Source organism: Mesoplodon mirus (genome assembly GCF_964341445.2).
Source record: "Mesoplodon mirus genome assembly, chromosome: 3".
NCBI lineage: Eukaryota > Metazoa > Chordata > Mammalia > Artiodactyla > Ziphiidae > Mesoplodon > Mesoplodon mirus.
The window spans coordinates 47,860,600-47,885,974 of record NC_138978.1 but is presented as its reverse complement, the minus strand read 5'-3'; the positions used below and the strand labels follow the sequence as shown (position 1 = coordinate 47,885,974).

Below are 25,375 nucleotides of genomic sequence, written 5' to 3'. Positions count from 1 at the left end.
CCAAGTCACTGGTGAGAAAAGAGAGACCCTGCCCAGGGTCTGGGTAAAAGCACTAGAAGAATAGAGCACTTAGCACATGGACCTCTCTCATTGACTTTTTCTGCCCTGGCCGCCTTCCTGCTCACCTCCCAGTCCTGATTTAGTTTGGTTTCTTAGCTTGGCACACGAGGCTCTGCAGGACCTGGCCCCAGACAACTATCCACATATTTCCCCCACTACCCCTCACTGATACTCTACACACCAGCCATGTGAAGCCAAACTGTAGGCTCCACGGGGACAGGTCTGGTGTCTCTCTTGCTCGCCACTCTCCCCAGCTCTTAGCAGTGTCTGGCTCATGGGAGGAAATCAAGTATTTGTTGAATTAATGAGTAGAAAAAAAATACATTAAAAAAAATTCATAGAGCTGCTTGCCATTCCTTTAATAGATCGTGCTATCTTGCTTTCTTTCTGTTTCGTTTTCAACAAACATTTATCAAGCAGCTATGATGTACCAGATTCTGTGATAAGGGGAGGGAAGGTGATTAAAAATAAGTAAGACATGGTTCTTGTCCTCCAAAAGTTTATAGACTTGTTGGAGAGACACACATAACGCAGATAATTTGATTCTGACATGGTAAGTCCTGAAAGGAAGCCGTATGCAGTTCAGTAGAAGTGCTGAGGAGGCACTTATCTTGGAATTGGGAGAGGAGGGAAGCGGACAGGGGAGGGTTCCTAGTGGAAAAGTTATTTGAGCCAAATCAGCCAAGTGAAGAAGGATCAAGAGCAACCCAAGCAAGTGAAGACAGCATGGGCAAAGCCAGGAATGGGAGATGGCACGGGAGGGCGGGAGTGGGGTGGGTTTGGAATATGGCCAGAATATAACATTTGGTTAAACCTCACAGAGAGCCATGTGGGCTGATTCAGTCTCTCTTACCCTGATATTCACTTAGTATCCTGCACATTCTATCTCTCATACCAGTCTCTTCTCTTGGTCGGATCTTTGAATTGCGATTGTCCATCCATCGTTTTATCTCCCTTACTTGCCCATGTGTAGTACCTCAAGGATAAGGACTTGGCCCTTTTATCCTAAGAATCCCCAATATGGTGGTGAGTTAGCGAGGGAATGTTTTAAAAACTTCAACACCATCCAAAGGACTGTGCGAGGCGCCAAGGATCCAGGGAAGGAAAAGAGAAAAGACTTTAAGAGCTTTCAGTTTTTAGTCAGACTTAATCATAAAAAAGGTGATACAAGGGAGGTGTTACTACATATTATAAGGTGCTATAATAGAGACCCAATGCTCTGTGGAGGAGAGGGAGTGGCACTTCTAAAGAAGGTGGCATTTGAATTGGCCTTGAAAAGCTTTATTAGTAAAGATGATGGTGAGACTATTCCAGGCTCATTTTGAGTAGAGTGGAAAATACTCAGCATTGTTTAGTGAAAGAGAAATCAACTCCTCTCCTGCCATACTCTGCTCCACAGAAGGGCATGTGTATGCTGTTTCCCTGATGTAACCTGCCCTAATAGAATCATTATTTTAAATTTCTGCTTATCTGAGGGGTGAAAGATGAATATTCTTTGCCTGATATTCCCCTGGGAGGCAGAGTATCTTTTCACAAGCGTATTGGCCATTTACATTTCATCCTTTATGAATTGCCTATTCACAGTCTTTTCTTATTTTTTTATTGGTTCCTTGTCTTATTCTTACTTATTTGTAGAAATATTTATACATAATTCATGTTAAACCTTTGTAATATATGTTACAAATCATTTCTCCCATCCTGCCACTTGATTTTTAAAATTTGTTTATGATCTCTTTTGCCGTGCATAAATTAAACATCTTTAAGCATCAGATCTGTTAATCTCCTACATTATGACTTCTGGGCTTTGTGTCTTGCTTAGGAAGGCCTGCCTCATTCTAAATTATTAAAATATCTCTCTATATATTTTTCTACTATTTTAAGCATTTTTTAGTATTCAATTATTAATCCATTTGGAATTTAGAATGCAGCAAGAGGTAGAGATTTAAGTACTTTTTTCTACATGCTTGTCTAGTTTTCACAAGACCATTATTGAATAGTCCATCTTTTCCTTCTGACTTGAATTGTCATCTTTATTGTAAACTATGTGCCTATACATACTTTGATCTGCTTTTAGGCTGTTTATTCTCCACTAATTCCTATATACTATTCCTATATACTCGAAACACAACTTTATGATATGTTTTAATGTCTAATAGGGTATTATTGTTCTTGGAACATTTTCTTAGCTGTTTTTATTCAATTTCTCTTCTAAGTGAACTTTAGAATCATCTTGTTAATTCTATAAAACTTATGATGGAATCTTATGCCTTGGGTATATAAATTGACGTGGGGAGAATTTACATTTTTACAACATTGAACCTTCCCATCGAGGAACATGACATATCTCTCTACTTATTTGAGCCTTCTTTTTATGGCCTTCAGTAGAATTGTATAGGTCACATAGGACTTGCACATTCCTTATTGGGTTATCCCAAGTATTTTATAGTTTTTTGTTGGGCTATTATGAATGTGTTCTTATTCTATCCATTTTCTAATTGGTTATTGCTGATTAATAAGAAAGCTATTGATTTTTTATGTTGATTCTTGATGAACTAAAATCATTTCTAATGTTTTTCATCTGCTTTTCTAAGATTTTCCAAGCATACAATATCTGTTAATGACAGTTTGATTTCTCCCTTTCCCATGTGTGCCCTTCAATTCTTTATTCGGTCTCACTGCATAGCTAGATCTCTGGGACAACAAATACTAGCAGCGATAACAGGCATCCTTGCCCTGTTCTTATCTTTATGTATATCAGTTATTATTGATTACTATAATCTTACCAAAGTATTGTAGAAACCCCCTCTATAGCATCCTAGATAGCTATCACCCAGCCTCCACGTGAATGCTCAGGGTGACTGCTTACTATCTTGTGAAGCTGCTTGCCCCATTTTCTCCCGGCTCTATCTGAGAACTTCCTCCTTTACTCATTAATATATCCATTTATTTTAACTCAGAGCCTGTGTTTCCCTGCTGTGTTCCCTTTTAGAGATGCTCTTCTTCTTGCAGAGCCCCAGCTTTGGAAAGAAGCACCCCACCCCACCCTCCACCCTCCAATTTTGGGAGAGAATGGTTTCTTAGAGAAATCCAGGGAAGTAGCAGTATTAGGGCAAGAGTGTGGTGAAGAAATTCACTCACTCACTCAGCATGTTACTGAGCACCTACTCGCTACTGGGCACTGGGCGCAGTGAGAGAAAGAAGGCATGGTCCCTGCCTTCAAAGAGCTCAGTCTATTTGGGGGTACACATATATAAAGTACAACACTGTGGTCTGGGAACACATGTGAGGGAACAACTGACTGTACCATGAGAGGTTGAAAAGGACTTCACATTTGAGCTGGATCTTGAAGGATGAGTAGTTAATGAACGAAGAGCTAGGAGAAGGGCTTCCCAGCAGCAGAAAAAGAATATGTAGAAACAGAGCCTGGGAACAAGGGGCAGTCAAGCTGGAGAGGTGGCGAGAAATGCACTGATGTCTGGGCAACGGGCTGGAGCCTGCTGGAGATCCACTGTAACGTGTCTCTTCCTCCAGTGGTTATAGCCCTGCTGTGCATGAGTGGTTACCTGATCTGGAGAAACTGGAAGCGGAAGAACACCAAAAGCATGAATTTCGACAACCCTGTATACAGGAAAACGACAGAAGAAGAGGATGAGGATGAGCTCCACATAGGGAGGGCTGCTCAGATTGGCCATGTCTATCCAGCAGTAAGTGTTCCTTGCTGGAAGAATTCCTTCCTTCCTTTCCTCCCTTCTTCCTTCCCTCCCTTCCTCCCTTCTTTCCCTCCTTCCCTCCCTTCCTTCCTTCTTTCCCTCCCTCCCTCCCTCCTTCCCTCCTTCAGACATTTATCAAGAACCTACCATGTGCCAGGCACTGTTCTAGGCCCTGGGGACACAGGAATGCTGGGGTAGGTGGTTGGGATAGAAGGGTATCAGGACGGCCTTGTACCTAGAGGCTCTTCCTGGAGTAAAGAGGCCTGTCTTTGTGCTGAATACGTTTTCAGAACCTTTGGCCTAGAAAGGCGACTGTGGCCATTCAGTCCAAATGCATTCATTTCAGTGAACAATGTATACCAGTTATGTGCCAAGTACCACATAAGATACCAAGTGTTGTACTTGCTCCCAGGGAGCTGGTGGGGGAGTTAGAGAGTCACTGGCTATTGAACAGCTGTGTGCTGAGTGCCATGGTGGAAGCTCAAGGGTCCCCTCTTCTAGGAAGCTTTCCCTGGTTTCTCTGTTCTCTCACCACCTCTCTCCATCACAGCACCTGTCACACTATAGTCTACTTGTCTTTTTACTCATTGGTCTCCCCGCTAGACCGTGAGCTCCTTGAGGGCAGGATTGTCTGATGAATGTTTCCCTGGTGCCTAGCACAGCATATTTGGCTCCCAGTAAGTATTTGTTGAACCAATGCTAGGGAAACATCAACAAAGGTGACAGAAGAACTGTGTCCTTGGAAGATTCATAGCAGTCTTCCACGTAGAGAAGGAGGAAAGTGGCATTCCAGAAAGAAGCATGTGCAAAAGCTGAGAGGCACGACAGGGCATGGCTTGTTGGGGGATCAAGGACCACAAAGTGGCTGGAGCAGATGTCATGGTTGTATAGCAGAGTCGGGGCTGAGTGTGACCTCATAGGTCATCCAGTCCATCCCCCTGTCAGGCAATCAGCAGCTTTGATCACCCACTGTGGGCAGAGCCCTGTCTTGGGGAGACCAGAGAAATGGAAGACCCATCCCCTGCCCTCAAGGAGCTTTTTGTCTTGCCGGGGGAACCAAGGTCACAGCTGCACCAACTCCCGAAGAACCCTCTTTCCGAGCTGCCTGTCGTCAAGTGCAAGGTAGGGCCATGCCACTCTGAGTCTGAGGGGCTGATGAGCAAGGGCATGAACCAGGCAGGTGCAGTCAATCCTAGAAGGCTTTCTGGTTCTAGAAGGCTGCAAACTGTGAGCTGGGTGTCGGGGCAAAGAGGAAAGATGGGTTAGTTGCAGACCAAGGAAATGGCATGTGGAAGAAATGACTGAGTACGGGGCAGGACAGACAGAATTGCTGCTGAAGCTAATTGTTCGTGAACGGGAGACGTGGGAAATGAGGTCGAGCAAGTGAGGAGGGTTAGCAGATGGCCTTGAGGATCCTTAACCTTGGCCAATCCAAGCAGACAGTTGCTTAACCAATTTTTAAAGATCACAGGGGGCACAGTGGAAGAAATGTTGAGCTTGGAGTGGAGATGACTCCCAGTTTCACTATTCCACAGCTCTGTGATCTCAGTCTCTTCTTTCTGATTACTTTTATTTGTAAAATGGGAATAATAACCCCCATTCTCTCTGCTGCCTAAGTTTATAAAGTTCAAGTGAGATAACACATGTGAGAGTGCTTTGTGAGTTATAAAGCGCTCTGCACATGTAAAGTGTCATTGTTTCCACAGAAGGAAACAACCACTCAGGAGGAGCTATTCCTGATGAATCTAAGGCCTGAAGAATAAGCTCCTGCCAACTGCAGAGAAATAGAGTAGAAGAGTGAGGAAATTGACATTTAGTAAGAACCTACTGTGTATCAGACACTACTCAGTGTTTTACATGTATTTTCTTGTTTAGTCTTTACAGGAACCTATATACTTGATATTACTAGCCCCATTTTGCAGATGAGGAAACTGAGACTCAGAGAAATTGAATAACTTACCTAGGATCACAACTAGAAAGTGGTAGAACCAGGATTCAAACGCCTGTCTGTATGTACACAAAAGCCCATGCTCTTTCCACTATTGCTCGGGGTATATAGCCTTGAAGCTGTGGAAATCAGTATTCTCAACAACCTGTTCTCTCCCCTGTCCCCTTCTCAGGTAGCTCCACCATCACTGCTGGGACCTGACTTTGGCCTAGAGATCTATCTTGAGGAGAGTGGGAGGGTCACAGACTAGAAAAAGATAGTCTAGTGGAGCAAGGCCGTGACATTCATGCAAACCCACAAATAATCCAAAGACGATTTGAAAGGCAGTGGAGTTACTTTTTATTGTTTATAGAATGTTCAGAGATGGAAAATGCTAGTCTGGTTCTCTCTTATGCTGGTTAGGTTGATTTAGAATACTCTGGACCCCATGTGTGTTAGGTGCTACATTAAGTACTCTACATACATAATCCCATTTGATTTCCCAGCAACCCTATGAGGTAGGTCCTATTATTACTCCCACTTAACATGATGAAACCAAGGCTCAGAGAGGTGAAGTGGTTAGCTCAAATTCATATAGCTATGAGAAGATCTTGAAACAATGGGGTTTATCCAAAGGAGGGTGTCCAGGAAATGGAAGAGTGGGACACAGCATTATATCAGGACCAGGTGGGGGAAGCTAGATGTGTAGCCTGGAGAAGAAAACACTCAGAAGGAAGGGAAGGGAACACCAACACTGAAAATTTCAAGGGTTGTCTGTGTAGAACTCTCTGAGTCTAAGAGAGAGAATCAGGGAACGTCGGAAGATATAAAGAAGCAGATTTCATGACAATATAGGAAAGAATTTAAGTCCACTGTCCACAATGGAATAGACTGGCTCAAGGGTTAGTGGGTGGTCAGCCATTTGTGGCAGAGGGAAGTCTAGTATCTAATGACTAGAAAGTTGGGGTGAGGGAAAGAGGGATTAAACTTCATTGATCTCCACTGCCTTCCAATTCTGTATAATTAGTTGGGAGGGGTGCAGCCAGTTACCTTCCTGATTGTGATTAGCATGCTAGAGACAAGTAGCTAATGGCCTGGGATTAAACATTTGCCAAAGCTAACCTACTGGGGTTGAGCAAACCTAAAATCCTGTAAGGGAGGATGCAGAAAGTTTAGATCTCTGCAGCCCTCCTCTTTACAGAGGCAGAACAGAATAATGAAAAAAGCTATAGCTCTGGATTCATACAGATCTGGGTTCAAATTGAGTTCACCCGCTTGCTCTATGATCCAGGACAAATGCTGTCTAAGCTCGTTGAGTCTCAGTTTTCTCATCTGTAAAATAAATACGACGAACCTGTCTTCTGAGGTACCTTGAAGAGTATGTGAGCTACTGCCTATAAAGTAATAGAATTTCTGGTACCTTGTGATCCAATAAATAGCTCCAATGGGTCTAATGATGATTTCTTTGCTCTGTCTCCCCCAGCGAGTGGCATTAAGCCTTGAAGATGATGGACTGCCCTGAGGACGGGACCACTCCCTTCGTGCCTCACGGAATTCAGTCCCATGCACTACACCCTGGATGGTGTATGCCTGGATGGAAGGGTTTCTGTACATGAGTCTGTGTGTCTGTGTGTGTGTGTGCGTGTGTAATTTTTTTTAATTTATATTGCGGAAAGGTAACCACAAAGTTATGATGAACTGCAAACATCCAAAGGATGTGAGAGTTTTTATATGTATAATGTTTTATACACTTTTTAACTGGTTGCACTACCCATGAGGAATTCATGGAATAGCTACTGCTGAGTGACTAACGTGATGTACATAACCAAATGGGGCCGATGGTACAGTAGCTTACTCATCATTTAAAAATTATATTTACAGAGGGTATTTGGTTTTGGGGGGCTTTTTTAGGTTTCAGAGTTGTTTTTGTAAATAGAATGATTATGCTTTGTGGCTATCCATCAACATAAGTAAAAAAAAAAAAAGAAAACACTTCAACTCCCTCTCCCATTTAGATTATTTATTAACATATTTCAAAGATGAGATTAGTTCTATAAGTAATTTAGAGAGGTGAGAGTATTTATTTTTGGTATGATTGGCCTACCACCCGGACTCTGTGTGCATTTATGTTTATGTGTGTATGTGAGTGAGAAAGAAAAATCTGTAGAGAAGAGGCACACCTATGGCTGTTGTTCAGATACATAAAGATAAGTATATTTTAAAACAGTCCACAAGAAGGGTTATCTGTAGTTTTCAGAGAAGCCTTTGGAAATTTGGATCAGAAAAGAGATACCATGGTTTGTGCAAACATGCAGTGGGGAGAGGTAGACCTTTTCTGCCTCTGGCTGTTCTTGGGATTCCAATCAGTCAGCAAAAGCCCCTCAGCTCACCCATGGCTACTGTGGTTCTCACCTGGGCTTTCTCTTCTGTGGCTAAAGCCAGTGTACAGACTTCACACAGTACCCAAAGTTCCCACGAGCTCAGGTGAGAACATGCCTGAACCTCGGCTACTCCTTGTTTTAAAGTTCAGCATTTCAAGTAACTTCATTTTCCTTTAGGACACTTGGGTTGAATTCACTGTTTCCTCTGAAGCACACTGAGGGTGCCATCCTTACTTACAGAGAGTTAAATGGAGATGTTTCTTGAACAGCCCAAGTTTACTGTTGGGACTGGCTCAGGCACTGACCTCTGAGTATGCTATGGGTTGAGGATAAGGATGGAGGAATAGGTTTTGTTACATCTCTATTTCTCCCTTCCCCTTTCTCTCTACCATTTCCTTTAGGTGGAGAAAACAATTTAAAGTGATACATAGGTTTGTTACCATCATGTGTTCACACAGATGAAACTAATATTTGGCTTAAATCAGTAAAAGTGGCCAAACCTGAAGCCCTGTTTGAGGGGGAAACGGCGTACACAGTACTACAGTATATTGGATATATATGTTCACACAGGGATTTGGTTTACTGCTTTGTAAATAAAAGGAGAAACTCTGGGTATATCAGATTTTTTTTTTTCATTGTAGACACTTACTTTGCTTTTCCTGGGCCTTGGGGGAGGCAGGGAGAAGTGCACTTTTCTTTTGTGGGGTCTACCATTGAAAAGATAATCCTACAGTCCCAGAAGGAATTCAGTCCCCGTTGGCTCTTATCCAAGGTGTGGTCTTAACTCTGCTGTTCTGCCACTTCACTCCCACTGGACAAGGTGTGACATGGAAGTGTTTGGTTTAGTAGGAGCAGAGGACATGTATCTAACCTTAACATACCTGGAACTTGACACTTTTAAGAGAATTCCTCCCCTTCTACTCCCCAGCTGCCCCCAACTCTGTGAAGCTTGGATGTCTCACCAGCTTGATACCCTCTGAATTTCCAGGCAGACATTCTGGGGTTCTGTCACCCTGTTCCTAGGACCTTTCTCTACATCACTCACGGTCTCCTGTCTTCTGAGAAAATAACTGTATTCTGGAGCCTGGCCACTAAGCTTTGCATAAGCAAGCAGTTTCTTCATGATATACATGTGCTGATAGTCCTGAAACATTCATTGAGAGGGTATATGCAATTGACCTAGAATGACCAAAACCAAACAGAATTTTAAGAACAGGTGGCCAACTCCCATAGAGCTTAATCACTTACTACTATTCTTTCAAGAACGGAAAGTAAAATTATTTTTGACTGAAGAAAAATCATGAAAGTGAAAAACACTGAAATTTACACAAAACAAGCAACTATTTCTGTAACCTGCCTCCAAAGAAATAGAGTTTCCTGGGGAAATGATAATAGTGACTAATGCGTAGTTTCTAAACTTTTAGTCAGATCCTGTCCTTCACAGAAAAAAATAATGAATAGGGTCAGGATGATTCAGCCTGAGACCTCAAAATGATGATGAAACACAACTTCCTGAGAGACATCCATGTTTCCTGACTATGCTACAACTGCAGTTTGGAAGAGGCAGTTACGGAAGCAACCTACAAAAAACTGTGGAATACTCGTGTGTTGGATGGCAGTAAATAAGATGAAATCTGAGGAGTCAGGTTCATGCTTCTCTATTCTTGGATGCATTTTGAGGTACAGTTGTACATCTGTTGCCTTTTGCCCCTGCGTCATCATATACCTACAGCCAATAATGGATCACAGAGTCATTGGACTACAGAGCTGGAAGGAAGCTTAGAGATAAGGCCTGAAGGGCAGAAAATTTATCAGGCATTTTTTTATATGTGTAAAAGAAACTAGTCCAGCCCTTTTCCTCACTTTCCTTTTCCAGGAGACTACTTTGGGCTGCCCAAACATTGTATCAAACCTGCTACCTATCTTATGGCCTATCTTTCTGGTGGAATTTTGAAAGCACTGGCAGAAATATGCTTCCAGAAATGAGGAAAACTATTTTATTTATTTACTGTTGATAGCATGATTACATATAAAACAGATTGAGGTAAACTGTAACCTCAGAATGAGATCGTATTTAAATGTATAGCAATAAGTACTTTTCATCCCTTCAATTCTGTGTGATTGCAATACATATATTCATCCACTGAAACTATTTGCTACGTACCAACTAAGTGCCAGGTACTGCAGATGTACAGGTCAGTCAAACGCTTTCTGTCCTGACAGAGCTCACAGTAGGAATTAGAGGAAGACATGTGGAAACAAAAAAAAAGGAATAGATATTTTTGGGGGTACTATTAGTTTACAAAGTTGTAAGAATGGGGTCAAGAAAGGCATTGTAGGAATAGTGGCTCTAAGCTAAGTCTTAGAATTTAAGTAGGGGTGTCCAAGCTGCTTCAGGCAGAGGACACACTGAGGTAAGACACAGAAGCATGAAACAGCATGGGCATCTTAAAGAACTGCATGTAATTCATTGTAATGAGCAAAAGGCTCAAGGGAGACTTAGCAAGAAATGAGGCTGGATGGGAAAGACAGGTTCAATGTAAGCACTTTATAGAATACTTCTATTTAGTTTCTGATTCAATTAATGAAACATTTCTTGGTCATTTACTGTGTATAAGGCACCAAGTGCATCATGGAAAATTGATCAGAATGTGTTGCCAGCACTTTGCAGACATGACAGTCTTCGCTCTCAAGCTTTCCTGTGGCCAAAGGGAAACAGTGACTGCTTTTCATAAATTTGAGTTGAAGTTTTTTGGTACGGTCAATGAAGACTGATAGAAGGGCAGCAGGATTTTCACAGAAGGATTCCATGTTGTCAAGAGCCTCTGGGATTTTCTCAACGGTGTCTGCAGAGGGGACCCCAAGCACTGTCCAGTCGGGTACTAGGGGGAATGGGGAGAGAGCACAGGAATGTGAGCCTCTCTACCCCACTCCCTCACTCCTGCTATACACTCATCATTTCACAAAATATAAATGAGTTATCAGTTAAATGCTTCAGAGTAAATAATTTCTTTTCCTGGCAATGCATGAAGATAGAGTATCAGAATCTTCTCACACTACTTTTAGGGTATTGGGGATTTTCAGGATATGGAGAACTTAGAGGTGGAGGAATTACAGCTTCAAATTTTCAGTTAATATAAGAAATCGGGAAGCTTTGTTCATTCAGGCTATGCACCATGTGCATAGTCAAGAATCAGCAGAAATCCTCTGCATTTGCAAACACTTTGTGCTATAAAGAGTAATTTTAAAAAGCCACCTGTATATGTATATATATATTTAAAGACGTGAAGGTTTTGATACTTTTTTACAAAAATTACAAGAGAAAACAAATATCTGTGCAAACCATGTGTTTTAAAATAGCATTTTGTTCTGTACGAGCTGTTGTTGATGTGGGGTGAGCTACTGGTTTGCAAACTCCACCACGTTGTACACAAATGAACTTTCCTCGTTTGTCTTCCTCTGAACACCCCCAAGTGACCATATTTGATGTAACAGGCATGTTAGAATGTTGGGTCACACTAACCACTTATGCTTTTTTGTCTTGTCCTTCTGAGTTCCGTCAGCTTCTGTACTCAGTCCCCTTTGCAGTCTGGTTTCTCTTCCAGAGGCAAAGGGTGGTGTGCTGCATCTCACTAATTGTACCAACATCATCTTGGTGAACTAAAAACCAAATGTGGACATTTGTAAAATCAGTGCACTGTTTCTAGAGAGAGATTAAATTCATTTTTTTAAAATATGAAAGTACTGTGATGCTTTTATGAGGGGGGGAGTGAATGATATTGTGAGATAAAGACTATCAATATTATCATTCCCATTTTAGAGATGAGAAATATGAGTGAAGAAACTTCCCAGAGTCAATAGTTATGTTTAGTGCCCCCAAAGTAAGTGTAGCACATGTGGTGTTCTCTGCCTCGATTTTCCTTTTCTGCCTCTTCATCTGGCTAGCTCCTATTTGTCCTTGAGTACTTTCCTTAGGAAGCCTTCTCTATTCTCTCAGACTCAGACCTAACTCATAGGGTTAGGTAATTCTGTGCTTCCACAACAAAGTTTTCCATTTGTATCCCAATATTTCTGCTCTGTCTCTAACTCCCATGCCAATGAGGTTGCTTTTACCAAGGTCACCCAGGACTTCCTTGATTATGAACCTTGTAAATATTTTCAGTCCTTATCTTCCTTGACCTGGAAGCAGTATGTAACACTGTTGGCACTCGTGTCTTGAAAGACTCTTATTTTGGCTTACATTGACACCATACTCCTGGTTTTTCCCCTACCTCTCTGGCTACATCTTAATCTCCTTGCCTACGAGTTTCATACCTCTAATCTTTCCATTTTCCAATCCAGTCTACAACCAGCCAGAGTGATCCTTCTAGAATGCGATAGGTCATGTCACCACCACCTCTTTCCACTTTCCTGCCTAAAGCCCTTCATCCATTTTCCTTCCATTTAAATCCAGCAGCCTTGGGTTTTAGCCCAAACTCCTTAATATGGGTTGTAAGGCCCTTCATGATTAGTCTTCTAACCCTTCTCCAACCTCATTATTATATTCACAACCTTATTCTGTATTCTAACCACAGTTCTGGGCCTTCTGTCTGGAACATTTTCTTCAGGAAGACTTCCCTTAGACCCCCTAGACTGGATTAGGAGCCACTCCGTGTGCTTCCATAGTATTCTGTGCTTCCCCTATATGTAAATTTTATCCCTACATTATAATTGCTTGTATGTTCCTTGACTGCCTCCTCTGTAAGCTCTGTAAAGGTATGTCTTGTTCACCACTGTATTCCCAGCACATGACACATAGTAGATGCTCAGTAAATTATGCTAACTTCAGGCACATCAGACACATAGACCATGCTTTTTCAGCTATACTATGTGGCCTCATACCCCAAAACCTGAAATCACCTTATAGCCTGATTGGAGTCGGGTGTCCTTTAAATTTTCTCAACACTTTTGATATTTGCCATATCTGCAGATGCCCAGATTCATCAATTACGTTATAATTTTTTATAATTTCACTCTTGGAAAATAACCTTGTGGTAATTACCCAATGTCTCTAAATACTTAACTCCAACTACCACCTCAAGATTGTCATGAGGATTCAAAGAACAAGCACTTGTAAACAGACTCAGCCTAGGGGTTGACATTTATTAGGTGCCTAATACACGGTGGATCCCTTGTCTTTTTTATACAAGTCCCTTGTTATCACCCACATCCACTGTTGTTTTTTTTTTTAAGATGTCTTATAGTAATTTACAGTTTACAAAGTATTTTCCAATTTCCAAGACGTTTCTTATCCTTGCAACAGTTCTGCCAGATGTATAACATTATTATGCTCATTTTAAAGATACGAAACCTGAGGTCCAAAAAATTCAATCAGTTCACCTTTGGTCACAGTGAATCACTGTCACACAAGGGATTATTTTAATACAAATCTCCAGTGATTTTTCCCCCCCATCACACCCACTCTACACTCTGCTACCAATTCTTTTTCACGGAGAAAAGTAGTAATGGCAAGACTGGGAATGAGAAGAGACCACTAGCCCAAATACGGAACAGTGTAGTTACAGGCGCCAAGAATGATGCCATTTCGGCATTGTCTCTAGATCCAACTCCATTTTCCCCTCTGGCCGGAAGTTAGATGAACTACAGCAGGCTTCTACTAATTAGGAGTTTTGTTGCCCTTGGCGTAAGCAAGGAGGAAAACTTTTCCAGAGCCAGAAAGCCTTCACAGAGGTCAACCACTTTGGCCTGAAAAGACAAGAGCCTCTTGGGCAATAATTCTCAATCCTGACTCATCTGGGGAGCTCTGCAAAACAAAAGAAAACAAAACAACGATACCGACACACAGGTCCACTGTAGGAGATTTTGGTTGAATTGGTTTGGGGTAGGGCCCAAGCACCAGTATTTTTTTAGGTGCTCCAAGGCGATCCGATTGCGCAGGCCGGGCCGAGAATCACTGCTGGGTAAGCTGTGCTGGGGAGTGGGAGATCAAATATTCAACTTAAGTCCTGTTCACAACACCTCATCTAGAGGCCCGTGAGGTAGAAAGGGAAAGGAAGAAATAAAAGGTAGAAAGAGATAAAATGGGGGATAAGTGTGGCCGAGTTAGCTGCAGGGAAATGAAAAGCTCCACTGCGGATTCAGGGAAAGCGTCGCTGAGAAGGATTTCTAGAAGTGATCCTTAAACAGGCAGAGTTCAGTCGGAGCCTACGTTAGACGCATTCGCCGTGGTGCGCTGCGTTCTCCCTTTAACCGTATTTTACTGATGAGACGACCTAGGTCCAGAGACGGTGAAGGGCCTTTTCCGACCCACACAGTCGGGTGTCCCAAATGGAGGTGGAGCCTGGGGGGACGCAGGATTCCGGGTGTTAAGCCCGAGGTCAGGCAACGCGGCCTCCAGACCCCCGGCCCTCGCCGCGGGGCCCAGAAGTCCACGGACAGCTTCCGGCCTCAAGCCCAGGAGAAGGCAGGTCGACCAGCCTCAGGGCCTTCACGCCTCGGGCTGAGACCCCCCCTCCCGGCGAATGGAGATTCGTTCGGCCGGGAGGGGCGCAGCCGCCTTGTCCCACCTCCAGGTAGACGTGGTAGGGAGGAGGTCTCTCCGGTACAGGCCGTGCCGTTGCCTAACGTCACTTCCGCGCGCCGCCGTAAACGTCAGTGTCGGGCGCGTACGGCGGCAGTGAGGTTCGCTATTAAAGTTTGGTCTTTGTTGCCTTTTGCCAGCTATGGAGAGTGATTTCTATCTGCGTTACTATGTGGGTCACAAGGGCAAATTCGGCCACGAATTCCTGGAGTTTGAGTTCCGGCCGGACGGTGAGAGAAGCCTCCCGCTCCCCGGGAGCGAGGACTAGACCTGGGGGCGGGCTAGTGGGGAGGCCGGGGGTCCGGAATGTACGAGGAACTGGAGGAGGAAGGGACAGATGGCTGTGAGGCGCTGATTTGGAAGGAACGATCCTATGTCCGCCCCACTGGTTCTTTCTGTATGTGTGCAGGGACTTCTGTTTAGTGACGTTTTTGACCATAATGCTTCATTCAACAAACATTACTTGAGCGCCTATCTTGTGCCAGGTTCTGTTCCACATTCTGGGGTGCAGGAGTGAACGATGGACAGGCTTCCTCTTTCATGGAACTTGTATCCTCGTGCTGGGAGATCGTTTAAAAAAAAAAAGATTCCAGATAGTGATGAGTGGTCAGAAAATAAAACAAAATGATGAAATAATTGCTGGTTGGCCGCTTTTAGAAAGGGTGGCCATTGGAGAACTCTCTGAAGAGCAGATGTTTGAAATGAGATCTAATTGCCAAGAAGGAGCCAGCCTTGTGAAGCTCAGGAAGAAGAGCATTCTAGGAAGAGGGAGAAGCAAGTGTCAAGGCCGTGGGGCAGAGATGAGCTAGGCATGTTTCAGGTGCCCAGTGTGGCTGAAGAGTACTGAACTCAGGAGAATAGTAGGAGATGATGTCGGATAAGTATGCAGGGTTCACACCATGTAGTCTTTATAGTTCATGGTAGAGTTTAGATTTTTTTCTAAGTGCAGCAGGAAGCAATTGGAAAGTTTCAAGCAGAGATATAATCTGTTCTTGAATAAGTATTGTAACTATTAGGTGCAGAATGGGCAAGAATGGCAACTACGTAATGGGAGACGGTTACAGTTGTTAAGACAAAAAGGATGTTGGTTGGGACTAGAGTGATAGTAAAAGTAGAGGGAAGGATTTAGGATACTGTTGGAGGCAGAACCAAAAAGGACTTTGCCAATTGATAGGATTTGGGGCGTGGCCAGTATGGTGAAGGAAAAGGAGTCAAAGATGACAGAAAACTTCCACTAAATGGGGGCACAAAGATGAACTGACAAGCCCCAATTGTAGAGAAAGTTTTGTTAACAATAGCAAGACAGTGTATTGGGTGTTGTGGTAGAAAGAAACAGAAGATTCTGGGAGCAGAAAGAAGGCACCTAACCTATGCTGAAGGGTCAAAGAAGCCTTCCTGTATAAGATGACACGGGGAAGGGGAGTGTGAGTCTTTAGGAATGTGTAGGAGTTGGTTAGGCAGATGAGTCAAGAAGGCATTTTGGACAGCATTAACAGCAAGGAGGCTGAAAACCCAAAAAGTGCATAGGATGTTTCAGGCAGAAACCAAGACAGTTGACCCTGGAACAACAAAGGTTTGAACTGCATGGGTCCCCTTATATGCAAATTTTTTTCGATAGTAAATACTATGGTACTACATGATCCACAGTTGGTTGAATCTCGGGTAAGGAACCTTAGATACCAAGGAACCGCAGATGCAGAGGGCTGGATGACTTTTAAGTTATACTCGGATTTTCAACTGTGTAGAGGGTGGGCGCCCCTAACCCCCACGTTGTTTAAGGGTCAGCTGTAGTTTGATTAACTCCAGCTCTGTGAGAGAGGACTATTATAGGAGTGAGGCTGGAAAGGGGCTCAGCTTAACAGTAAGCCACGTTAAGGAATTTGGATTTTATCAAGAAGGCAGTGGGAAGCCATTGTCAGTATCAGAGTGTTAGAGTAACCTAATCAGAGCCACCTGTTACTATATCACTTTATCCACTGTATGGAGAATGACCTGAAAGGAGAGAGACTTGAGGCAGAGAGACAGTGCAGTGAGGCATCAATTAATTTGGCTCATTTTAGTGTGCCTTCTATAGGGAAATAATTATCTCCTCTATTTCCTTTATTTTCTCCTTCATATCTGCCATATATACCCAAATTAGCCTGTTAGATGCACATATGCACAAAGGGCCTTGTATACCAAATATGCTCAATAATAAATCCACAGCTTTTCCATCATAAGGATAGATGAGAGTTTTTCACAGTCACATGTTAATATATGTAAAAAGTATTTTACAGTTTTCAGAAGTTTTCACCGCTCTTTTGAGCCTTAGAAGGCCCTGGGTGCAGGTGAGTTATCAATTACTCCTATTTTCAGCTGAGGACATTAACCTGCAGAGACCTGATTTGCCAGTCACAAAAGAGCCTGTTCTTTTATCACACCTGAGCTGGCTTTTGCAAGAATTGTAATTCATTGTCAGCTGTATTTTTGGCTAGGAGGCTATTTAATAGTGTCGACTGAAAAAAAAAAAAAACCCCACAACCTAAAGATTGAGAATTGTGTTTTATTCGGCAGAAATACTGAGGACTTAAGCCTGGGAGACAGGCTCTCAGATAGCTTTGAGGGACTGTTCCAAAGAGGTTAGGGATGAGCCAGGATATATAGGAGTTTGTGCAAAACAAACAAACAAACACCCAAAGACAAAAATAACAGGTAGTCAGAACATCAAAATATTACTATTAACTATTAATTAAAGAAATACCAGATAGCTCAAGTTAAAGAAGTTAGCACTTTCCTATGTAGAGGAAGATGCTTGGCTCCTTGAGATCATTTCTTTGATATGCACCTTAACTATCTAGGGCCAGTATCCTATTTCCCCCACCCTGAATCCCCTCAGGGTGCACCTGTGGGCAGGGAGCTGGGAGTGGTGTGGCTGGTGGCTTGATGGCGGCAACATCCTTTGTTTACTGATAAGGCAGGCTTTATTTATATGTTTTTATTATATATTGAATTTGTTTTTTGCCCCTCACAGGGAAATTGAGATACGCCAACAACAGCAATTACAAAAATGACGTCATGATCAGAAAAGAGGTAATGAATCCTCTGAGAGCCGTTTAGTCTTTTGTCCTGTTTTTGTTCTTTCTGTGAGTAGTATTGAAAGATAAAGAATAGGAAAGTATAGACATGTCTGTAGATAGCTTCTAAAGTTTTTCTCAAATCTTTTAGTTTGTATTTTCTTTAACAATGCTGAATCGGTAACGGGAAATCATTTGAAGTCTTGCAAATCTTGGTTTGAACCCTGAATCTGCTACTTACTAACCTTGTGACCTTGGGCACACGCCTGGTTGAACTTGATAAGTTTCAGTTGCTTCATCTGCAAAAACAGAAAACCTACCCCCCCACTAACTTAGTGTTTGGTATATTGCCTGGTATCTAGCACTCAATAGAGCTCTTTTAATTTGCATTTGAATGGGGGAAAGGGAGCATGGGAAAGCAGTTAACATCACTGAATGCATGTTAGATGCCAGGCATGACACTAGGTATTACATCTGTGATCTTATTTTAACCCTTATTGTCAGCCTCTGTGATGGGTGGTATTATATACCCTTTACAGATAAGACAGTGAAGGCCCAGATATTAATTATGGGGCTTGTACAAAGTTAACCCTCCTAGTAAGAGATTGAGCAGGAATTCAGACCTATGCCTGCCTTTGTCAAGTCCGTGTGCTCCATTTTGGCATGATTTCTACCACACCATTAAGGTTTCATCAAAGTTATTCTTTCCTTTTAACCACTTTGTCACATTTGAAAATGTCTTAACAGTCAGTATATTCTCATGCTATTGTATTTAATTAGCAATCAGTATTATGCTTACCCACACATGTCAGCATCCTCACAATTTTTTTTAATGTGGACTAATATGTAAAATGTAAAAGACATATCTCTGCTCTTCAGAAGCATGTCATTTAGTTAAAATTAACCAGAGTTACTCACAGATCTTTTGATTGGGGCTCAAGTGTGAGTTTAGTAGGTAGGCAAGGAGTAGGTCCATATGAACAGGATGTACCAAGAAATAGAAACAACTAGTTGGGGGACTGAGGTGTAGTCATTGGGCACTTCTGACCCTGCCGGAATGTCTTCCCACTTACAGAGGTGCCAGAAATAAGTTTTCATGAGTAGTCTTTTATTTTTCATCGCTATCTGAGTCAGAATGCTGCTTAGCGATACAATTTAAATTCTGTTTTTTAACTTGCTTTCAGGCTTATGTACATAGAAGTGTGATGGAGGAACTGAAGAGAATAATTGATGACAGTGAAATTACCAAAGAGGATGATGCTCTGTGGCCTCCTCCTGACCGAGTGGGCCGGCAGGTAGGTGTTTCAGCAACTATCCACAGTGCGAAAATCTTACAAATAAGATGAGGTTTACTGCTCTGCATATGACACTGAATATACTCATGTATGTATGTGCGATATGGAGCCCTACACGGAGCAGGTTACCAGCACGTTGGTCTAAGGAAGCGCTAATCCCACACAGAGGATTGGGGAGAGCAAGTGGTGCTGCTCACCACCCAGAGCCCAGCCCTGAATTTCCTCTTGTGATCCCTCCCTTGCTTCTCAGAGCATTTGCTGCCCATATTATTTACTGAGTAACGACTATGGACAAAACGTTGTGAGGATACAAAGATAAATAAAACATAGTTATTTCAACAGTCTAATGGAAAATCATGCAAGCAACTATATATCTGTTTAAATTCGTGGCTTAGATATTCTGAAAACATTGTGGCAATTAAAAAATAAAAGCCACTGTCATATTTGACTGAATTAATAGGAAAGGTTCTTCTTTCCACTTTAATGCTGCTTTCCTAATCCAGACTTCTAATTGATTTCATTGTTTCTTCTTTTGTCCTGTATAGCCCATTTTTTCCTCCCTGAAGCCAGAGTAATCTTTTAAAATGTAAATTTGTTTATTCCACTCATTTTAAACTCTCCAGTGGCTTCCCACTGCATTTAAAATAAAGTCCAAACTCCCACCTTACCTTCTACTATTCTCACCATCTCTCACTGTGTTCAGACCTCACCGGTCTTATTTCTGTTACTCAGATACACCTAGGTGGTTCTTAGTTTAGGACACTTTGCATTTCCTACATGCTGCCCGGAACATTCTATCCAAGACTGTCTTTATTATTGAGGTCTTCACATGTCACTTCCTCAGTGATGTCTTGCCTGTCCATCCAATCTAAAATGCCTTTCCCCACCACTTAAAAAAAAAATCTGGTTTTTGTCTTTGTAGCATTTATCTTTGTCTGAAATTGCCTTGTTTGATTTTCCTTATGCATCCCTCTTCCTCCTCCACTGCAACAGATGTACACATACACATGCATACTCCTTCAGTACAAGGACTTTACCTATTTTTTTCCACTGCTATATCTCTAGTGACTGAAATAGTGCCAATGTATAGTAAAAGCTCAATAATAATTATATTTATTAAATTAATATGAAAACTCGTATAAGCTTATTCTAATTAACCTCAGAATGATGGGCCAGCTCTTGAGGAAGAGTGAAAAAAATCTCATCCTCAGTACTTACTCAAGTTAACTTTTTAATTAACATTCATGAGATCTTAGTAATACTATGTATATGTATTTTGCTTTAGGATTGATAAAATTTTCAGCTCCATTAGCTCATTCAGCATTCACAATAGTCCTGTGAAGTGGACAAGGCATACTCCTATATACCAGCAACAACCTACTGGATAGTGTAAATTAAAAACAAAATCCCATTCATAACAGCAACAAAAGCTATACAGAACTTGGAGTGAATTTAACAAGATATATAAAACTGACAGGAAAGGGCTTTATAGAAGGACATAAAAATATGTATCATTTTTATGGATGGGAAGACTCAATATTATATCGATTTTCACCAAAATAATTTATAAATTCATTCCAATTCAGATCAAAATCACAACAGGATTTTTCCTAAAACCTGATGGAGCCTCAAATTCATGGAAGATCAAAGGGGCAAGAGTAGCCAAGATAATTTTGAAGATTTCTTATAAAACTATAGTCATTTGTATGGTGACATTGCCTCAGGAATTGACCACTAAACCAATGGGACAGAATAGAGAACCCAGAAACATTAACCCATGAGTATACGGGAACTTGGAACAGTATATGACAGAGGTGGGCTTTCAAGTTAGTAGAAAAAGGATGGACTGTTTAACAAAGTATACCAAGTTGATTGGCAGTATATTTACAGAGTATTTTTTAATTAGACGATTTATAGAAATAAAGCAAAATTTTAAAACATAAAAGAAAATATAGACTATCTTATTATTTCCGGGTAGAGAAGTTTTTTAAACTCCTCAAGGAAAAAGGTTAGTATATTCGGCTTCTTTAAATTTAGAACTTCTTTTTATCTAAAGATATCAAGATAAAATAGAAAGATAAGCCACAGGTTAGAGGAAGATATTTGCAAAACATAACTGGCAAAGCATTTCAATCCAGAATATATAAAGAGCTACAAATTAATAATAAAAAGGTGGGCTTCCCTAGTGGCGCAGTGGCTGAGAGTCCGCCTGCCGATGCAGGGGACACGGGTTCGTGCCCCGGTCCGGGAAGATCCCACATGCCGTGGAGCGGCTGGGCCCGTGCACCATGGCTGCTGAGCCTGCGCGTCCGGAGCCTGTGCTCCGCAACGGGAGAGGCCACAACAGTGAGAGGCCCGCGTACCGCAAAAAAAAAATAATAATAATAATAAAAAGGTAAACTAGTGGCAGAATCCATAAAGGTTATGAGTAGACAATTACAGAACTGGAAAAACAAGTGGGCAATAAATTTATGAAAACATTTACAGTTTTATTTGAAAAGTGAACATGAGGACAACAGTGAAATACCATGTCAGACCCATTAGAATGGTCAAAAAAAAAAAAGCACCAAGTTTTAAAAAGGATATGAGAAAGAAAAGGGGGATTCATATATACTGGTGGAAACAACATTGGTACAACCATTTAGGCAACGATTTGTTAGTGTCTAGCAGAGCTGAAAATATGTTTACCTTCTAGGAATTTCCTAGAAAGATTTTCACATATATACACAAGATGCATAGAAGGATATCTTTGCCACATTGTTTATAGAAACAAAAACTGGGAACTTAAGTCTGCTTCAATAGGGAGATGAATATTCTAAAGCGTTTAAAACTAATGGACTTGATCTACCTACAAAAACTTTGTTGGAAACAAAAAACAAAATAAATGAACAAGCCAAACAAAACCACATAGACAGAGAAATCAGAGTAGTGGTTACCAGAGGGAAGGAGCTGGGGGAGGTGGGGAGGGGGTGTTGCAAAATGGGTAAAGGGGATCAACTGTATGGTGACAGATGGAAACTAAATTTTGGGTAGTGGGCACACTGTATTATTTACAGAAATAGAAATATAATATTGTACACATGAAACCCTTAAACCAATTTTAACCCAATATGGGAATTCCCTGGTGGTCCAGTGGTTAGGACTCATTGCTTTCACTGCTGTGGGCCCAGGTTCAATCCCTGGTCAGAGAACTAAGATCCCACAAGCTGCATGGTGTGGCCAAAAACAACAACAGCAACAAAAAAACAATGTTAACTCCATAAAAAACAAATTTAAAAAAAAAACCCTTGTTGAATGAAAAAAGCAAAAAGATATAGTATGATCATTTATGTAAAATTTTAAAAATATACTACCTAATATAAAACCATGATTGGAAAGAATACACCCCAACTTCTGGGGAGACAGGAAGGAGAACAGAGTGGGAGGTGGGTCTAAACTCTAATATTTCTTAAAAAAGAAATCTGACACAGATATGATAAAATATTAACATTTTCAAATCTGAGTGTTAAAGAAGTAGAGCTCAATAGATTGTAAGTTTGGGACTTCCCTGGTGGTCCAGTGGTAAAGAATCCTCCTTCCAGTGCAGGGCATGCGGGTTCGATCCCCAGTCGGGGGAACTAAGATCCCACATGCCGTGGGGCAGCTAACGCCACTATTAGACAGAAGCCCGCGTGCCTCAACGAAGGAAGAGCTTGAGCGCTGCAGCAACAGATCCTGCATGCCTCAATGAAGATCCTACATGCTGCAACTAAGACCCAATTCAGCCTAAATAAATAAATAAATATTTAAAAAATAGATTGTAAGTTCCACAAGGGCAGAGATGTTTCTTTGGTTTTGCTGATCTGTCCCATAGGCACCCCCCTCCAGTTCCCCACCCAATAGATTTTTTTTTTTTTTTTTTAAGATTATAGTACTTGTTTCACTCTTTAGAAATTCAGACCCAAGGGCATACAGCTAGTAAGTGACAAAGCTGGGATCTGCTCAGGGTCTGGAATTCTTTTACTTGTCCCATGTTGCCCAGAAAAGTTAGATTCTTGGTATTCGTAAAACAGATTTATACATGTTACTCCACATTGTTAACAATGAAAACTCCTATACAAAGCACGATGTAAATTCTTCTAAATGGTGGAGCCTCACACACACAACTTCCTCTTAGAGTATAAGCTACTCAAGGGCTAAACCAGTATTTATCTCATACCAATTATTTATCTCTTTGTTTCCAGTGCCCAGTACAGTTTAGGGCTCAGATTGAACTGGTCTTGGTAATGTGGCCAACTGTATTATAGTTTGTGTGATTTGGCAGATGATGAACCCTTCTCCTGTGTTACTGATGAAAAATCCAATTCAGCTTGACATTTCATGTTTCTAGGAGCTTGAAATTGTCATTGGAGATGAACATATTTCTTTCACAACATCAAAAATTGGTTCCCTTATTGATGTCAATCAATCCAAGTAAGTATCCATGATCCTTATATCAAGATGTGTCTGTTTTATAGCAGGCTGATATGAAACCCTTAACCAAATTGGGACCATTATGGTAAGATCTGGTACAAATGTAAGACAGAATTGGTCAGCTTTGTCCCCTTCAATAGAGAGACTCCAAATTATATATTTTCAAGGGCTTGCTCCTTTTGCTTTTGGTGTTTTAGTCAGTCATTGCTATAAGAGCTTCTCAGTGACACACACACAGAGTAATGCCATAAGAGCAGCCAAAGTGGGTAAGAATCTGGCCAGAACAGAAATGAAACACGAAAAAACAAGTGCTGGAAATAAACTGTAGAATCAATGAGTCTGAACACCTTCCTCAGTGTTGGCTATTCCGATAGCACATCTTAAAGCCTGACTTTAGTGAAACTTGAAATTATTCAGAATATAAATTTAAAAATTCATTTTGTCAGTAGGGTAAATTATAAAGTCGAGACATGAATCTACATGCCACAAAGAATCCTTAGAATTTGGCAACCTCTTTGGCTCTTGTGCTTTGAGGATTTGGGGTTAGATATGGCTCACTTTTAGTACATGTTAGGCATAACTGTCTTCCTGTGAACAGTCTTGTTCTTACCCAGTTATGCTGTAGTAATCTTCAGCCTCTTGGTCCTGCTTAGTACTACTACTTAAAAAATAAGTTTTCCTAATTCTGAAAGTAATACATGCTCATTGTTGAAAATACAGGAAATACAGAAAAGTAGAAAGGTGAAAATAGCCTGTAAACTTATCAATTAGATAACCATTAATCTTAAAGTATTTCTTGTCTTTTTCCTGTGCTTTAAAAAATATATATAGTCTTTTAACACAAAAAAATGTAATTGAGATCAACAGTCTGTTACTTTAATCATGATTTTTTCCCACTTAATATAAGCATTTCCTCATTAAGAAGAAACCTTAACATTTTAAATTACCTCATAATATTACATTTTAATATATAGCGTATAGGCTTTTTCTTCTTTTTGGACACTGGGTTGTTTTTAAAGTTTTAATTCTGTAAATACCTCTGTGAGGAATATCCTGGTACCTAAATAATCTGGGTTAGTAAATGGTATTTTTTTGCTGAGTTTTCTCAGCTTTTTAAACATTTTTTTCTTCTTGCATTTTAGGGATCCAGAAGGCTTACGAGTATTTTATTATCTTGTCCAGGACCTGAAGTGTTTGGTCTTCAGTCTTATTGGATTACACTTCAAGATTAAGCCAATCTAGATTGAATATTGGTGTGGACACAAGGGGGGTGGGAGTGCCGCTTCTAATTACCATTATCAAGACATTTTTGTGTATATCAGGGCAGTATTTTTTTTATAAACTATAAATGATTGTCTTTAATAAATACGTAACAAAATGCAATTTTTATTATTTTATAAAGACCCGAACATGTGCACTCTTCTCAATTACTTTTTAACACTAACATCCTATGTGAAGTATTGCCAAAAATCTAATCAACTCTATACATATACCTACCAGTTTACAGGAAGTAAAAGAATAGAGAAACATGCTAAAAAATACAGTGGAAATCCAGTCAATATCCTTGTCCTGGGAAACTCCAGGACAAGAGATCCGATTTCTTCAAAAAATAAGCTGCAAACATAAAATAAATGGAGATGGAGTGAGAACCTATATATTAAAGGAGATTTGAGAGACACAATCAATACAACATTTGAACCCTATTTGGATCATGATTCAGGAAATATAAAATTGACATCATTAAGGAAATTTGAACACGATATTTGGTATTAATGAAGTTAATTTTTTAGATGTGAAGTAGTATTGTGGTTGGTATTTTGGGTTTTGTTTTTTTCATCCAGCTTAATAACTGAGGTTGGGGTTTTTTAAATCACCTTTATAGATATATCTGAAGCTACTTCAGTATGGGGGGAAATA

General features: G+C 41.0%; 2 protein-coding genes and 1 long non-coding RNA gene across 3 annotated transcripts in view; 2 read left to right on the top strand and 1 right to left on the bottom strand.

Moving 5' to 3' along the window:
- LRP8 (LDL receptor related protein 8) overlaps nucleotides 1-7,219 on the top strand; it is a gene marked incomplete at both ends in the record, with an annotated part of 77,034 nt that extends 69,815 nt beyond the window's left edge. The window contains 3 exons of the mRNA XM_082612136.1: nucleotides 3,592-3,764; nucleotides 4,716-4,892; nucleotides 7,181-7,219. Coding sequence (XP_082468262.1) covers nucleotides 3,592-3,764; nucleotides 4,716-4,892; nucleotides 7,181-7,219 — 389 coding nt within the window. The remainder of the gene's footprint in view (nucleotides 1-3,591; nucleotides 3,765-4,715; nucleotides 4,893-7,180) is intronic.
- A 3,355-nt stretch (nucleotides 7,220-10,574) lies between these two features.
- LOC309800802 lies at nucleotides 10,575-14,521 on the bottom strand. The gene is made up of 3 exons (XR_014293502.1): nucleotides 13,914-14,521; nucleotides 11,602-11,738; nucleotides 10,575-10,960 (listed from the first exon to the last, which is right to left on the bottom strand). It is a non-coding gene; the product is annotated as an uncharacterized lncRNA (long non-coding RNA).
- Nucleotides 14,522-14,707: 186 nt separating this feature from the next.
- MAGOH (mago homolog, exon junction complex subunit) lies at nucleotides 14,708-24,836 on the top strand. The gene is made up of 5 exons (XM_082615558.1): nucleotides 14,708-14,888; nucleotides 17,669-17,727; nucleotides 18,896-19,006; nucleotides 23,376-23,458; nucleotides 24,601-24,836. The coding sequence occupies exons 1-5, from the start codon at nucleotides 14,801-14,803 to the stop codon at nucleotides 24,698-24,700; spliced, it is 441 nt and encodes a 146-aa protein (XP_082471684.1). The 5' UTR covers nucleotides 14,708-14,800; the 3' UTR covers nucleotides 24,701-24,836.
- The last annotated feature ends 539 nt before the right edge of the window (nucleotides 24,837-25,375 follow it).

Excerpts from the sequence above, each read along its gene's own strand:
- MAGOH (XM_082615558.1), top strand. The coding sequence starts at position 14,801 with ATGGAGAGTGATTTCTATCTGCGTTACTATGTGGGTCACAAGGGCAAA. Across the intron at positions 17,728-18,895 it reads ACGTCATGATCAGAAAAGAG|GCTTATGTACATAGAAGTGT; the intron begins GTAATGAATCCT and ends ACTTGCTTTCAG. Across the intron at positions 23,459-24,600 it reads ATTGATGTCAATCAATCCAA|GGATCCAGAAGGCTTACGAG; the intron begins GTAAGTATCCAT and ends CTTGCATTTTAG.